The sequence below is a fragment of the Hemiscyllium ocellatum genome, chromosome 4 (assembly GCF_020745735.1).
Source record: "Hemiscyllium ocellatum isolate sHemOce1 chromosome 4, sHemOce1.pat.X.cur, whole genome shotgun sequence".
Lineage (NCBI taxonomy): Eukaryota > Metazoa > Chordata > Chondrichthyes > Orectolobiformes > Hemiscylliidae > Hemiscyllium > Hemiscyllium ocellatum.
In genome coordinates this window covers 123,964,905-123,981,580 of record NC_083404.1, presented here as the reverse complement: position 1 = coordinate 123,981,580, position 16,676 = coordinate 123,964,905, and the positions used below count along the sequence as shown (strand labels likewise).

The 16,676-nt window shown below is 41.9% G+C and overlaps 1 protein-coding gene across 1 annotated transcript; it reads left to right on the top strand.

The window, feature by feature from the left end:
• The first annotated feature begins 3,028 nt into the window (after window positions 1–3,028).
• Window positions 3,029–14,485, top strand: chrac1 (chromatin accessibility complex subunit 1). Its single transcript, XM_060824477.1, has 3 exons — window positions 3,029–3,221; window positions 4,407–4,530; window positions 13,962–14,485. Exons 1-3 carry the CDS (start codon window positions 3,042–3,044, stop codon window positions 14,111–14,113), a joined length of 456 nt encoding a protein of 151 aa, XP_060680460.1. The 5' UTR covers window positions 3,029–3,041; the 3' UTR covers window positions 14,114–14,485.
• The last annotated feature ends 2,191 nt before the right edge of the window (window positions 14,486–16,676 follow it).

Genomic DNA, 16,676 nt, shown 5'->3' with positions numbered 1-16,676 from the left:
TCATTTACTGCATCTGCTGCACCCGATGTGGCCTCTTCTACATTGGGGAGACAGGCCGCCTACTTGCGGAACATTTCAGAGAACACCTCTGTGACACCTGCACCAACCAACCCAACTGCCCTGTGGCTGAACACTTTAACTCCCCCTCGCACTTTGCCAAGGACATGCAGGTCCTTGCACTCCTCCATCGCCAGATCATGACAACACGACGCCTGGAGGAAGAGCACCTCATCTTCCGCCTAGGAACCCTCCAACCACAAGGGATGAATGCAGATTTCTCCAGCTTCCTCATTTCCCCTCCCTCCACCTTATCTCAGTTCCAACCATTGGACTCAGCACCGCCTTCTTGACCTGCAATCTTCTTCCTGACCTCTCCACCCCCACCCCCACTGCAGCCTATCACCCTCACCTGACCTCCTTCCACCTATCGCATTCCCATTGCCCCTCCCCCAAGTCCCTCCTCCCTACCTTTTATCTTAGCCTACTTGGCACACCTTCCTCATTCCTGAAGAAGGGCTTATGCCCGAAATGTCGATTTGCCTGCTCCTTGGATGCTGCCTGACCTGCTGCACTTTTCCAGCAACACATTTTTCAGCTCTGATCTCCAGCAGCTGCAGTCCTCACTTTCTCCATAGTATTAGCCACTTTATTTAAGGAAGAATGTAAATGTGTTGGAAGAAGTTCAGAGAATCTATAGTGGACTCGTACATAAAATGAGTAGTTTGTCTTTTGAGGAAACATTGGAGAGACTAGGCTTACAGCCACTGGAGTTTCGAAGACTAGGGGACAATTTAATTGAAACATATGAGATCCTGGCAGCTCTTGACAGGGTAAAATCTAGGTTTGTGAAAAGATTTGTAGCTCGGGTGCTTGTTGTTGTGGTTCTGTTCGCCGAGCTGGGAATTTGTATTGCAGACGTTTCATCCCCTGTCTAGGTGACATCCTCAGTGCTTGGGAGCCTCCTGTGAAGCACTTCTGTGATCTTTCCTCTGGCATTTGGAGTGGTTTGAATCTGCCGCTTCCGGTTGTCAGTTTCAGCTGTATACCGATATACCGGCCACTGCAACGGACAGCTGGAACTGACAACCAGAAGCGGCAGATTCAAACCACTCCAAATGCCGGAGGAAAGATCACAGAAGCGCTTCACAGGAGGCTCCCAAGCACTGAGGATGTGATCTAGACAGGGGACGAAACGTCTGCAACACAAATTCCCAGCTCGGCGAACAGAACCACAACAGGTAAAATCTAGAACTAGGTCATCACAGCTTAAAATTCAGGGGATCGTCCAGTTAAAACAGATAAGCTGAAACCTTTTCTCTCAGAAGGTGTGTAAATCTTTGGAACACTCCTCCTGAAAAGGTGGTAGAAGTAGAGCCCTTGAATATTTTTAAGGTAGATTCTTCCGTCTTGTTAAGATTCTTGTTAAGTAATGGCATAAAAGGATGGAAGCATATGTAAGAACTAGGAGGGTGGGAACTGACAAAAGCCCTTGAAGTATATAAGCAAAGTAGGAAAGAACTTAAATAAGAAATTAGAAGGGCAAAAAGGGGTGATGAAAAGTCATTAGCATACAGGAGAATTGAAGTGGATGAGTCCCTGGGTCCTGATGGGATCTATCACAGAGGGAGGCAAGAGAACAAATTGCTGGAACATTGACAGACATCTTTGTATCCTCTTTGGCCACAGGTGAGGTCCCAGAGGATGGGAGAATAGCCAATGTTGTTCCGTTGTTTAAGTGAGGTAGCAGGATAATCCTGGAAATTTCAGACCTGTGAGTCTTATGTTGGTGGCATGGAAATTATTGGAAAAGGTTCTCAGTGACAAGATCTATATGCATTTTGAAGCAAATGGACTTACTGCAATAGACAGCTAATTGTGGGATTTTAACTATGAAGGAAGGTTAAATAGACTGGGTTTGTTTTCACTGGAATGCAGGTGGTTGCGGAGGAACCTGATAGAAATCTATAAGGCTGTGAATGGCATGGATACAGTGAAAAGTATGAGGCTTTTTTCACAGGGTGGTGGGGTCAATTACTATGGGACATAGGTTCATTGTGCAAGGTAGGAGAGGGAGGCGTTGGTTTGGAAGAGATGTACGAGGCAGGTTTTTCACAAAAAAGGTGGTGAGTGCCTGGAATGTGCTGCCAGATGAGATGGTGGAAGCAGACACAATATCAGCATTCAAGAAGCACCTGGATAAATACATGAATAGGATGGGAATAAAGGGATATGGATCCTGTAAGTGAAGACAGTTTTACAATGGAAGGGCAAAAGCTATTGGCGCAGGCTTGGAGGGCAGAAGGGCCTGTAATTGTGCGGTGTTGCTCGTTGTTGGTTTTCTTTGCTATCAGGGATAGGCAGGAATGCAGATTTCAATCAGATCAGTCATGATCTTGTAAAGCAGGGGTTGAATGGTCTCCTAATTCATGCAGTGATTCCATATGTTTCTCCAGTTTGCATCTTCACAAATCTGAGATATCAATTCAAACAGTCTGAAAGATTCAATGTCACTAACATTATAACACTAATGTATTGATAACAATAAGCACCAGCCACACGTCCCTGAGAGAGGGGCTGGTCCCATCTGTGAGGAAACCTACATCAACAGAGGGAGGGGGTGGATGTCTACAGTGAAACACATAATAACATCCAAAGGAGCACATAACATCAGATTTAAAACATTTTACATTAAATATATCTTTCATTCTCTATTCGGTTCTGATAAATATTCTGTAGAAAGCAAGATTTACGTGAAAATATTTCATCAGTGTTTCACATCTCCCCCCTTTTCATGTGGATGATCCAGGATGGTTGAGACCAAGTTTGTCTCAGCAGGAGGGGATTTTTATCTAAGTTATAATTTTCTTTGCCAGTAGAGGGGTATTTATGGAAGTGAATTGCCTACATCTTTATATATTTCAGAATACTCTGTACATTATGTTAATGAGAACCGGTTTAGGTCGTGAAGAACTCTGTCCAGCTCCCTCATTCCACCGTGACTCCCCTCTCCAAACTGCCGGCAGTGGTGTGTGCTGAGTAAGATGGCGGCGGTGAAGCGGCGTGAGGGCCTGAGGTTCCCGGCTCGGCCCAGCCTCCCCGCCCCGGGCTCGGCCTCCGCCCCCGCTGCACTGCCCCTCTCCCGGGTCAAACTCATCATGAAGAGTTGCCCCGACGTCTCGAGTATCAACCAGGACGCCCTGTTCCTCACTGCCAAGGCCACGGTGAGCGGGTCCCGGCCCGGGATTGCGGGGCGGGTGGGGGAGGAATAGGGGAGAAGGGGCTGAGGTAATGGAGTGCAGTCACAGAGATGTACAGCATGGAATCAGACCCTTCGGTCCAACCCGTCCATGCTGACCAGATATCCCAACCCAGTCTAGTCCCACCTGCCAGCACCCGGCCCATATCCCTCCAAACCCTTCCTATTCATATACCCATCCAAATGCCTCTTAAATGTTGCAATTGTACCAGCCTTCACCACATCCTCTGGCAGCTCATTCCATACACATACCACCCTCTGTGTGAAAAAGTTGCCCCTCAGGTCCTTTTTTATATCTTTCCTCACTCACCCTAAACCTATGCCCTCTAGTTCTGGACTCCCCCATCCCAGGGAAAAGACTTTGACTATTTATCCTATCCATGCCCCTCATAATTTTGTAAACCTCTATAAGGTCACCCCCTCAGCCTCCGACGCTCCAGGAAAAACAGCCCCAGCCTGTTCAGCCTCTCCCTGTAGCTCAAATCCTCCAACCCTGGCAACATCCTTGTAAATCTTTTCTGAACCCTTTCAAGTTTCACAACATCTTTCCGATAGGAAGGAAACCAGAATTGCACGCAATATTCCAACAGTGGCCTAATCAATGTCATGTACAGCCACAAAATGATGTCCCAACTCCTGTACTCCATATTCTGACCAGTAAAGGAAAGCATACCAAACACCTCCTTCACTATCCTATCAGCCTGTGACTTTACTTTCAAGGAACTATGAACCTGCACTCTTTGTTCAGCAACACTCCCCAGGACCTTACCATTAAGTGTATGCGACCTGCTAAGGTGTTGTACATGTTATATTGTTTGGTGATATAAAGTTAGTGTACTGGAAAATCTCAGCAGGTCTTGGCAGAGAGAGAAACAATTAATGTTTTGAGTCAAGTGACTCTATATCTCTAACAATTCTCATTTAGTGAGCTGGTGGAGACATAATGGGCTGCATGGTTTCCTTCTGCACTGTAATACTTCAACCCTGGAAACTTTTCCAAAGGACAGTGATTAGACTTGAAATATAACTCTTTTTCTCTCCATGTTTGCTATCAGATCTACTGAATTTCTCCAGCACTTACTGCTCATATTTCAGATTTCCTGCATCTGAATAGTTTGCTTCTATTGAACTTCTTGTTATTATATTTCAGGAATTATTTGTGCAGCACCTAGCCACATGTGCATACAAAAGCAGCAGTTCAGAAAAGAAGGAATTAACATACAATCACCTGGCTGACTGTGTGGAGAACTCTGAAACATTCCAGTTTCTGGCTGGTGTGTATATTTCAATAACTATTATGAAGAGGTTAAAACGACTTTCACTGAGATATTTAGGTGATGGAAAGGTCATTAAGTACAATGAATAACATCAAGTAGAGAACATTTGAATTACATCATTTACTTTTTCAAACTGGGAACAGAAAATTCTCGGAACCACAGGTCAGGCAACATCTGTGAAGAGAGCAAGCTAATGTTTCAAGTCTAGATGACTTTTTGTCATCTAAACTGAAGCAGAGCTCTGGTGAAGAGTCATCTAGACTTGAAACATTAGCTTGCTCTCTCTCCAAGGATGCTGCTTGACCTGCTGTGATTTCCAGCTTTTTTTTGTTTTCAGTACAGATTCCAGCATCTGCACTAATTTGTTCCTCCTTTTACTTTTGAAACTAGTTTGACAAATCTCAAAAGAATATAAATAAACTTGCAGAACAACTTGGTAAATAAAATTCCGAACAGATAAATCTGATGTCATATGTTTTAGTGGAAAGAAAGAATAGGAAGATCACATGTCTTGGAAGGTGCAAGTCTTAAGTGGGAGGAATAAAGAAATCTGAGTAAAAACGCAAGTCGTAAATCATTGCAGAATAAGCCTAGAGTGATAACCACGTGTGAACTTATGCCAAACAACGTTAGAGTAATCTTGTTGCCGAATTATAAAAAGAATAAAGAAGAAATGGAGGGGGTGCAGAGAAGATTGACAAGGCTAATACCAGAAGTGTGTGACTTTGCACATCAGGAAAGGATTGACAGACTGGGTCTCTTTCTTTGAAAAAAAGAACTTGAGGGGGATTTGTTTTTCTCCCCCTTTATTGCTGTATGGAATGTGGACATTAATGGCAAGGTCAATATTTGTTGCTCATCCCTAATTCCATTACAACTGAGTGCACTGTTAAGCCATTTTAGACAGCAGTTTAAGAGTCAACTGCATTGCTGTGTTTGGAGTTGACTCTAGGTCAGACTGGGAAAGGACCACACCTTTCTGTTGTGTTTACTGCTATCCATATTTGGTGAGTTCTTTAGGGGTTTACGTTGTCTTGTGCAAGCAACGGTAGACATCTTCTGGCCTAATTAGAAGAGCTTTGTCGAGTAAACAGATGTATTTTATTACACTGAAAACCACAAATGCTGGCAATCACAGCGGGTCAGTCAGCATCCATGGAGAGTGAGTAAGTGTTTGAGCGTGACCTGTTGTGATCTCCAGCATTTGTTGTTTCAGTACAGATTCCAGCATCTGCAGTAATGTGTTCCTAGATGTTATTCAAAAAGCCTGAAGTTGCATCCACCTCCCAAAAAATCCCACTTTACTATGTCACCAAGTCTTTGTGATATCACAGTGTCATGCTTATTGTGCTCAGTCAAGTAGTAACCTTTTCAGAAATCACAGTTCCACATACAGCATTTGTCCCAGTCTTGACATGACAAATTCAGTAGCTGTAGGTTTCTCATGTTTCCCTAAACAAATTATTTTCAGACTTGCAATAATTTTCTTTGATGTGTAAAAAGCAATTGCCTTGAACTGTCTTCCTGGTGGTCTGAGCTTCTCTTCTGAATTTTTAATCCCTTGTGTTTCTTTCATGTAGGATGTTATCCCTGCTGGAGCAAACACTTTTATCTTTGCGTCATCTTAAATAATTGCTTATTTCTCTGAATTGCATGCACCAATTTTTCAGTTTGTTTCCATGGGTGTTTGGTCTCGAGCTCCCCCGATTAGATAGATTTTGTCCTACTTCAATTAATTGATTAGTTTGCAATTTCTCATTTACCCTCCGCGGTTGAGTTAATAGGGAAGTAAACTTGCTCATTTCTTCAATTGTGCTATGTGAAGATTTCTTCCTTTTTGATGTGATATCTGTTTTGGTTATTGAAGATTAGTCTTTGGGCGGTAGGGAGGTTAGATGTTCAACTTTCACTTATTCCTCTCCAAGTCACCTTCACATCTAACGTGTGACTTAGATTTGTCATAACTGGTTGTTCACCATTCTATATTCAGTAGTCTGGCTCAATTCAGTTGCAGATGCTACATTTGCTTCTCATGAGGAAATTGTTCGGTTGCTACTTTATTGACCTTTTACTTTTGAAGCTTATTGTTGGAATCTTTGATAATGGTGTATACTATTTCTACAAAACCAATGTACTCACTTCCATCTCATTGTCTACATGAAACCAGAGGTACAGAAAGACATTTCTGTGGCCAGCAGAGTAAAAGCCGAATGGTGTGTTGTTTCCCTGGTGCCCGGATCAAGGATGCCTCAGAGAGGGTGCAGAATGTTTTCACGGGGGGAGAGGGGCCAGCAGGAGGTCATTGTCTACATTGGAACCAACATTGGAAGGGAAAAGGTTGAGATTCTGACGGGAGATTACAGAGAGTTAGGCAGAAATTTAAAAAAGGTCATCAAGGGTAGTAATATCTGGATTATTCCCAGTGCTACAAGCTAGTGAGGGCAGGAATAGGAGGATAGAGCAGATGAATGGATAGCTGAGGAGCTAGTGTGTGGGAGAAGGATTAACATTTTTGTATCATTGGAATCTCTTTTGGGGTCGAAGTGACCTGTAGAAGAAGGATGGATTGCACCTAAATTGGAAGGGGACTAATATACTGACAGGGAAATTTGCTAGAACTGCTTGGGAGGATTTAAACTAGTAAAGGGGGAGGGGGGGAACCCAGGGAGATAGTGAGGAAAGAGATCGGTCTGAGACGGGTACAGCTGAGGGCAGAAGTGAGTCAAATAGTCAGGGCAGGTAGGACTAATAAATTAAACTGCATTTATTTAAATGCAAGAGGCCTAACAGGGAAGGCAGATGAACTCTGGGCATGGTTAGGAACATGGGACTGGGATATCATAGCAATGACGGAAACATGGCTCAGGGATGGGCAGGACTGGCAGCTTAATGTTCCAGGATACAAATGCTACAGGAAGGATAGAAAGGGAGGCAAGAGAGGAGGGGGAGTGGCATTTTGATAAGGGATAGCATTACAGCTGTGCCAAGGGAGGATAGTCCCGGAAATATATCTGGAGAAGTTATTTGGGTGGAACTGAGAAGTAAGAAAGGGATGATCACATTATTGGGATTGTATTATAGACCCCCAATAGTCAGAGGGAAATTGAGAAACAAACTTGTAAGGAGATCTCAGCTATCTGTAAGAATAATAGGGTAGTTATGGTAGGGGATTTTAACATTCCAAACATCGACTGGGACTGCCATAGTGTTAAAAGTTTAGATGGAGAGGAATTTGTTATGTGTATACAAGACAATTTTCTGATTCAGTATGTGGATGTACCTATTAGAGAAGGTGCAAAACTTGACCTACTCTTGGGAAATAAGGCAGGGCAGGTGATTGGGGTGTCAGTGGGGGAGTACTTTGGGGCCAGCGACCATAATTTTATTCATTTTAAAATAGTGATGGAAAAGAATAGACCAGATTTAAAAGTTGAAGTTCTAAATTGGAGAAAGGCCAATTTTGACGGTATTAGGCAAGAACTTTCGAAAGCTGATAGGAGGCAGATGTTTGCAGGTAAAAGGATGGCTGGAAAATGGGAAGCCTTCAGAAATGAGATAACAAGAATCCAGAGAAAGTATATTCCTGTCAAGGTGAAAGGGAAGGCTGGTAGGTATAGAGAATGCTGGATGACTAAAGAATTTGAGGGTTTGGTTAAGAAAAGAAAGGAAGCATATGTCAGGGAAAGACAGGATAGATCGAGTGAATCCTTAGAGTATAAAGGAAGTAGGAGTATACTTAAGAGGGAAATCAGGACGGCAAAATGGAGACATGAAATAGCTTTGGCAAATAGAATTAAGGAGAATCCAAAGGGTTTTTACAAATATATTAAGGACAAGGGAGAGAATAGGGTCCCTCAAAGATCAGCAAGGCAGCCTTTGTGTGGAGCCACAGAAAACGGGGGAGATACTAAATGAATATTTTGCATCAGTATTTACTGTGGAAAAGGATATGGAAGGTGTAGACTGTAGGGAAATAGATAGTGACATCTTGCAAAATGTCCAGATTACAGAGGAGAAGTGCTGGATGTCTTGAAATGGTTAAAGGTGGATAAATCCCCAGGACTTGATCAGGTGTACCCTAGAACTCTGTGGGAAGCTAGAGAAGTGACTGCTGGGCCTCTTGCTGAGATATTTGAATCATCGATAGTCACAGGTGAGGTGCCGGAAGACTGGAGGTTGGCTAATGTGGTATGATTATTTTAGAAAGGTGTTAAGAACAAGCCAGGGAATTATAGACCAGTGAGCCTGATGTCAGTGGTGGACAAGTTGTTGGAAGTAATCCTGAGGGACAGGATGTACCTGTAATATGGAAAGGCAAGGACTGATTAGGGATAGTCAACATGGCTTTGTGCGTGGGAAATCATGTCTCACAAACTTGATTGAGTTTTTTGAAGAAGTAACAAAGAATATTGATGAGGGCAGAGCAGTAGATGTGATCTATATAGACTTCAGTTAGGTGTTCGACAAGGTTCCCCATGGGAGACTGATAAGGTTAGATCTCATGGAATACAGAGAGAACTAGCCAATTGGATACAGAACTGGCTCAAAGGTAGAAGACAGAGGGTGGTGGTGGAGGGTTGTTTTTCAAACTGGAGACCTGTGACCAGTGGAGTGTCATAAGGATCGGTGCTGGGCCCTCTACTTTTTGTCATTTACATAAATGATTTGGATGCGAGCATAAGAGGTACAGTTAGTAAGTTTGCAGATGATACCAAAATTGGAGGTGAAGTGGACAGCGAAGAGGGTTACCTCCGATTACAACAGGATCTGGACCAGATGGGCCAATGGGCTGAGAAGTGGCAGATGGAGTTTAATTCAGATAAATGCGAGGTGCTGCATTTTGGGAAAGCAAATCTTAGCAGGACTTATACACTTAATGATAAGGTCCCAGAGGGTGTTGCTGAACAAAGAGACCTTGGAGTGCAGGTTCATAGCTCCTTGAAAGTGGAGTTGCAGGTAGATAGGATAGTGAAGAAGGCGTTTGGTATGCTTTCCTTTATTGGTCAGAGTATTGAGTACAGGAGTTGGGAGGTCATGTTGCGGCTGTACAGGACATTGGTTAGGCCACTGTTGGAACATTGCGTACAATTCTGGTTTCCTTCCTATTGGAAGGGTGTTGTGAAACTTGAAAGGGTTCAGAAAAGATTTACAAGGATGTTGCCAGGGCTGGAGGATCTGAGCTACAGGGAGAGACTGGGGCTGTTTTCCCTGGAGTTTCGGAGGCTGAGGGGTGACCTTATAGAGGTTTACAAAATTATGGGGCATGGATAGGATAAATAGACAAAGTCTTTTCCCTGGAGCTGGGGAGTCCAGAACTAGAGGACATAGGTTTAGGGCGAGAGAAGAAAGATATAAAAGAGACCTAAGGGGCAACTTTTTCACGCAGAGGGTGGTACGTGTATGGAATGAGCTGCCGGAGGATGTGGTGGAGGCTGGTACAATTGCAACATTTAAGAGGCATTTGGATGGGTATATGAATAGGAAGGGTTTGGAGGGATATGGGCCAGGTGCTGGCTGATGGGACTAGATTGGGTTGGGATATCGGTCGGCATGGACGGTTTGGACCAAAGGGTCTGTTTCCATGCTGTACATCGCTATGAAACACATTTGTAATTCCACTGTAACTGACCTTGGGATTATGCCTTTTCTTATGGTTCTGCATGAGCTCATTAAGCCCTGTAAAAGCATCTACCAGCTGTTCTTGACTTCTGCTTAACTTTTGAATGAGATTGAGGTTCAATACTCTTTTACTCAGAAGTAAGAATTCCTGGTTATGAAGTACGTTATTGATTTTCTGCTACTTGAATTCTCCTGTATTGGAGTTTTGCTTGCAGCACATGTTTAACATCAAGTACAATGCCTCTGAAGCATGTAGTTGAATTTCTGTCAGCTGTAAGCAGTAATTTGTTATTGAAGGTTCAGTATTTGATAATATTGTGACACTTGTTCCCATGTCTAGCTTAAAATTTGAGATATTTATTGACACAAATGTCTACTTTTCAATTTGTTTAATCTGAGTTAAGTTTCCCCAAAGAGAGCTTTAGAATTGGAGAATGTTGTACCTCAATTATCTCTTGTTTTCATATGTTTTTTATAGAGCTGTGTATAACTTCAGCACATTTTCTGGAAATGACCTTTTGTTTTTGAATAAAGCCATCACTTTTAATAGCTGGGCACCCCTACCGAGATCTCTTTGCTCCACAATGTTGGCAAAGTTTTTGTCTGTCCTATTACATTGGCTTATCATTTTGTCTCTTTCGTACTTCAGAATTGAATGGTTTTAAAGAGCCTTCCTGCCAAGTTTCTCCGGTTAAGATTGGTGTTACCTCTGGTCTTCTGCTTCATTTATCATCTGAATGACTTTCTCGTGTCATGTTGTCTTTGGACTGCAGTACATTTGAATCATCAATGCATATGTATCATGAGTGAGCTAAGGAAATAAAAGGCAAAGATTTGTCTGTAATGCCAGCAATAGTCCAGTTTCTTGAAACCACCAGAGTCTTATTTGTTCACCTGTCCTTAGAGATTCCCCTGGATGTTATATTCTATATTCATCTGTTTAAATCCTGATTTTCAAGTATTTATTAGAGATTTAAATATTTGTCACAGGCTTTCAGTATCTTTTCAAATGTCTTTTTTGCTTTTATTATTACTTGAAGAGCAATAACATTTTACTCCTAACTGTGTACAGAAGTGTATTTACTTATGTAGTTTCTGAACTTGGTATCCAGTTTCAAAGATATTTTATGCCTTAAGAATTTTTTTCCACAGAATGTCCAATTGTATGTTCTATTAAGCCCATCTTTGAAATTGAATCTTTATGCTAACACTATTTCCTATTGTGATTGTGTACTCTATATGGAGGATTTGGTTTGCAATAATGGTGGTTCTCCCTCATTTTGCTATGGAGGATTTTTCTGCTGTTTGCAGCTGTGATTGAGATTCACAGCTTTGGGGAGTATCCTGAATAAGATTTACACCAGAATCACTTACTAATTTTAAAATACCAACATTTGTCTGCATTAAATGTTTGATTATTTTTTATTTCCCCAAAAAGTTCATTCCTGGATTTTGCAAAATTCTGTCTTGGGCCTATTGGCTCCATCTCTGTACTGAGTAGTATCTGTATGTCATGGTGGCATTATTTGATCTGAACTACTATTTATTTGGATTCTTGTACCTTCAGCCTGAATTACTGTACTATTTAAAGTTTCCCTCTTTGTACCAGAGATTTTTTAGTTTTGATGCATACATTTTCCAAGTCCATCCACTCACTGGTTCAACTTGGCTTCCCAGTTTGTGATGCAGCCTGAACCTCTTTCTTGGATCTGCAGATTTCTTCAATCCCAGCGTTCCTCTTTTCTGGTCTAGAATGCTTTCTCTCTCCCTCTCTCTGAAGTATTCTTCAGTGTTGTTTCCATAGATCTTTTTGTGGTTTGCAGGTTTTGGCAATCAATAATATCAATGTTTCTTGAAGTCTTTTGGGTTACTGACCTATTTGCCATGTTGGGATTAGTGCTGCTGAATTAAATCTTCAGATCTCTCACCATTCACCATGTTGGGTGTGCTGTAATCCCATATCTTTTAAATAATGCTGACTGCCTGTCACCTCCCTTGCTTGCTCCCTCTGGAAAGACACAATCTTTGGTCTCTGTCTCAGAATCTTAACTTACTCTCCCATGAAGTCCTCATGCATCATAGTGGGTGCTGTTTATTGGATTCAATCTAGTATTAACTCATTAGACCCTTGCAGTTCCATTTATAACAATTTCCTTTCCTAGGAGACATTACCCTACAGGGCACTTGTGAAACAAGTGGTAATTTTCCAACAATCACTTCAGTATTTTTATAAATCAGTAAAAAGTGCTTTTTAATCCAAATTGATTAATTGAATTTAAATTACACAGCCTGCAAGAATGGGATGGCACAGTGGCTCAGTGATTAGCACTGCTGTCTCAGCGCCAGGGACCTGGGTTCAATTCCAGTCATGGACGACTGTCTGTGTGGAGTTTGTACATTCTCCCTGTGTCTGCGTGGGTTCCCTTCCGCAGTCCATAGATGTGCAGGTTAGGTGGATTGGCCATGCTAAATTGCCCATCGTATGCAGGGATGTGTAAATTAGGTGGATTAGCCATGGGAAATGCAGTGTTAGAGGGTGAGTCTGTAACTGCGTGTCACAGGTGCCTCGCCTCCCTTGCTTTTTAGTGATTCATAAAAATACTGAAGTGATTTTTGGAAAATTCTCACTTCTTTCACAAATGTCCTGCAGGGTTATGTCTCTTAAGGAATGAAATTGTTGTAAATAGATCTGGAAGTGAGTCTGTAATAGGTGAGTCTTGGTGGGATGCACTTCAGAGAGTTGGTGTGGACGTGTTGGGCCAAATAGCCTGTTTCTGAATTGCAGGGATTCTATGATATCTGTGAGAGGTTTATAAAATCATGAGGGGCATGGGTAGGGTAAATAGACAAGGTCTTTTTCCTGGGGTGGGGGAGTCCAGAATTAGAGGACATAGGTTTAGGGTGAGAGGGGAAAGATATGAGACCTAAGAGACACCTTTTTCACAGAGGGTAGTGCGTGCATGGAATGAGCTGCCAGAGGAAGTGCTGGAGGCTGGTACAATAACAACATATAAAAGGCATCTGAATTGGTATATAAATAGGAAGGGTTTAGAGGGATATGGGCCAAGTTCTGGAAAATGGGACTAATTAGGTTAGGATATCTGGTAGGCATGGATGAGTTGGACCAAAGGGTCTGTTTCCGTGCTGTACATCTCTATGACTGTATAAACCAGCTTCTTCAGCCTGGATTACTAGCCCAGTGACATTATGCCATCATCTGTAGTTTAATAGGGATCTTTAAAATGATATAAGGCATTGTTTGGTTAGCAAAGAACTGTCCCTTTTGTGGGGCAGAGTATTTCTAGTGGCTATCAATATTGGAGCGTCACTCAGGAAATTCAATGGGGTGTTCAGGAGAGATGTCTTTACCCAGTGAATGATGAAAATGTTGACCATGAACAGGATAGGTGCATTTAACGGGAAAATATACAAATGTGAGGGAGAAGGGAAAAGAGAGTTGCAATGGTAGATTTTGACCGGGCAAGATGAGAAGAGACTCGAGAAGTAATCACCTGTGTTTGGGGAGGGGGAGGGGTGCAGTGTGGTTGTTGATTTGAGTGACCTGCTTCTGCATCTCATATCCTGTATACTTTGGAATGGACTGCAGAAAAGACCTAAAATTTGGAAGTAGATAAGAAATTGGCTAAAGCACAGGCATCAGTAGGTACTTATTAGAGAGGTGTTTTATGGGGGGGGGGGGAAAAAAGGATATGCTGGGTTATAGTTATTGCAAATATGACTAATCAGTCACATACTGAAGCAATGATTTGATGGATATCTGCTTTAACAAGGTGATAATACTGTTACAGATATCTTACCAAAGAAGATCTTAGCAAGTGAATACCTCAAGATGCTCGAGGAGGAGAAAGAAGGAGGAGGTGGTGATGCAGAAGGCAATGATGAAAATGACGAGGATGACGAGGAGGATGAAGATGAGGACGAAGAGGAAAATGAGTCCTAAAGGAAGTTGCAAAGTGCCTTTTCACTATACCAGCATCTCACTGGCGATTGTAAAAATGCTGCAATATATCGCAAATCTCAATGCCAAGACTCTTGTGTACTTTGAGATTATTCGACACAAACCTGCATATGCAAAACTTGTAAATTCCAAAGTATAGGTAACTGTGAAGAACTGAGTAATGATCAAATAGGAAGTCTGGAGTTAGCGTTAACAGTTCCTTCAGTTCAATGATAGGAAACTGTTTTACTTTTTGAAGAGTTTTTTTTCTTCCTGGTTGTGTTATTGGTAAATAACAGGACAAATTTGGTATAATATTGTGTAAATATGTGAAATATACTTTTGTATGTTTGGAAAAATAAAGAGACAAATTTATTATTGGATTGAGATCATTTAATGACTGAATTAGATATTTATTTTGTAGAAATGCTCAATTTTATATTTTTTAACTTTTAGTGGGGAGAATTGAGTGCTCTTACTTTACCCTCCAAATGAAAATATCCATTGGCGATGCAAGATCTCCGAACTATTTAACATTTGTATAAAAAAATTTGTTTGAGAACAAATTCCAAGTAGATATTCAGAATTTGAACTAAGCCGTTTTACTAATGTCTCAAAATCTAAGAATAGGCAGCTGCACTGTGCAGTATGTGTTGCAGTGATTCTGATGGTCAAGCAGTGAAAAAAGTCCCTCATTGTGGCTAGAACTTGTTACTTTGGATGTGTGTCATGAGTTAGGAAAGCCGCTGTACAAACTTAACAGTTCTTAGTGATGATAGCCAATCTGTCTTGACAGAGTGCCTCACTCAATGTTCCCTAGCTTAAAATTAGCATTTTGTGGGTATCTAATTTAATCACACTTGATCCAACTCAGCCATTCCACTTAGACTTGGTTCTCTTGATCTAACTGCTGTACTTTGTCAGGAAAACATTTGGAGGACTGCATCTTCCTGCACAAGAATCACAATGCTGTGAAAAATGTGGAAATGACATGTTCTGGACGTGGGTTTGCACCAAATCATCCTACACTGGCTATGCACACATGCAGGCAGCTGAATTTTTAAAAATTCTCTTACAGGTTGTGGGTTTTGTTGTCTGGGCTAGGTGGCATGGTGGCTCGGTGATTACCACTACTGCCTCACGGGGACCTGGGTTTGATTCTTGCCTCGGGCAACTGTCCATGTCTGCATGGGTTTCCTCCCACAACCCAAAGATGTGCCGGTTAGGTGAATTGGCCATGCTAAATTACCCATAGTGTTAGGTGCATTAGTCAGGGGTAAATGTAGGGGAATGGGTCTGAGTGGATTACCCTTTGGAGGGTAAGTGTGGACTTGGACCGATGGGCATCCAATTTAATCATTTATTGCTCCTCCCAAGTTGCTTTTGAAAAGGTGATGAGCTGCTGCCTTGAACTGTTTGAAGTCCATCTGGTGACTTAAAGCTTTTCCACCTAGACATTGGAGGTTGGGAATGTACTGCCTCAGAGGATAGTTGAGGCAGAACACTTCATAACCTTTAAGAAATACTTGGATGAATACCAAGTGTTATAACATTCAAAGCTATGGGGTTATTGCAGGAAAGTGTGACTAGTGTATGTAGTCAAATATTTTGACCGTACAGACTTGAAAGACTGAAGGACCTCTTCTGTCCTGTGTGATTCTACGAATCAATTGGGCTGCTTACTTTGGATGGTGTCAAGCTTTGTTGGAACTACATCCATCCTCTTCTCACCTGTGCCTTGTAGATTGTGGACATGCTTTGAGGAGTCAGGAAGTGCAGTTACTCCTCACATGTTCCAGCCTCTGATTTATTTCTGTGGCTCTTTAGATCAATGGTAACCTCTTAGCCTGTAGATAATGTGGGAATTCAGTGATAATTATGCCAGTGAACATCAAGGGGTGATGAGTGGTTTCTCTCTTGTTGGAGATGGTTATTGTCTGGCACTTGTATTAATGCTACTTGTCGATATACACCTGAAACTTGCCAGTTCTTCTTGTCTTTGGATACAGACTGCTCCAGTATTTGAGGTATTAACAAATGAACATAAATCTACTCCTCTTTAAATATTTCCAGTTAACGAGCAACTTTCTGGGATCGAGAATTTCAGATATTCAGTACTCTGGGAAAAGAAATTGCTTCACATCTCAGTTTTAAATATGTTCTCTCACTTTGTGACTCCCACCCGAGAATTCCAAAATATCTTCTCAACATCAAGCCCCTTCAGAACCTTGTATGTTTCAATAAGTTCATTCTCCATTCTTCTAAACTCTAATGAATAAAACACTAAGCTCCTCTCCATTTTTAATTCTCCAGTTGAATACTCCAAGGCTGACAAGTGCAGGAGGAGGCCATTTGACCCTTCAAGCCAGCACTACCATTCATTATGATCATCCACAATTGGTATCCTGTTCCTGCCTGATCCCCGTAACCCTTGATTCCACTATGTTTAAGAGCTCTATCCATCTCTTTCTTGAAAGTATCCAGAGCCTTGGCTTCCACTGCCTTCTGGTGCAGGGCATTCCATATATCCACCACTCTCTAGGTGAAAAAGTTTCTCTTCAACTCT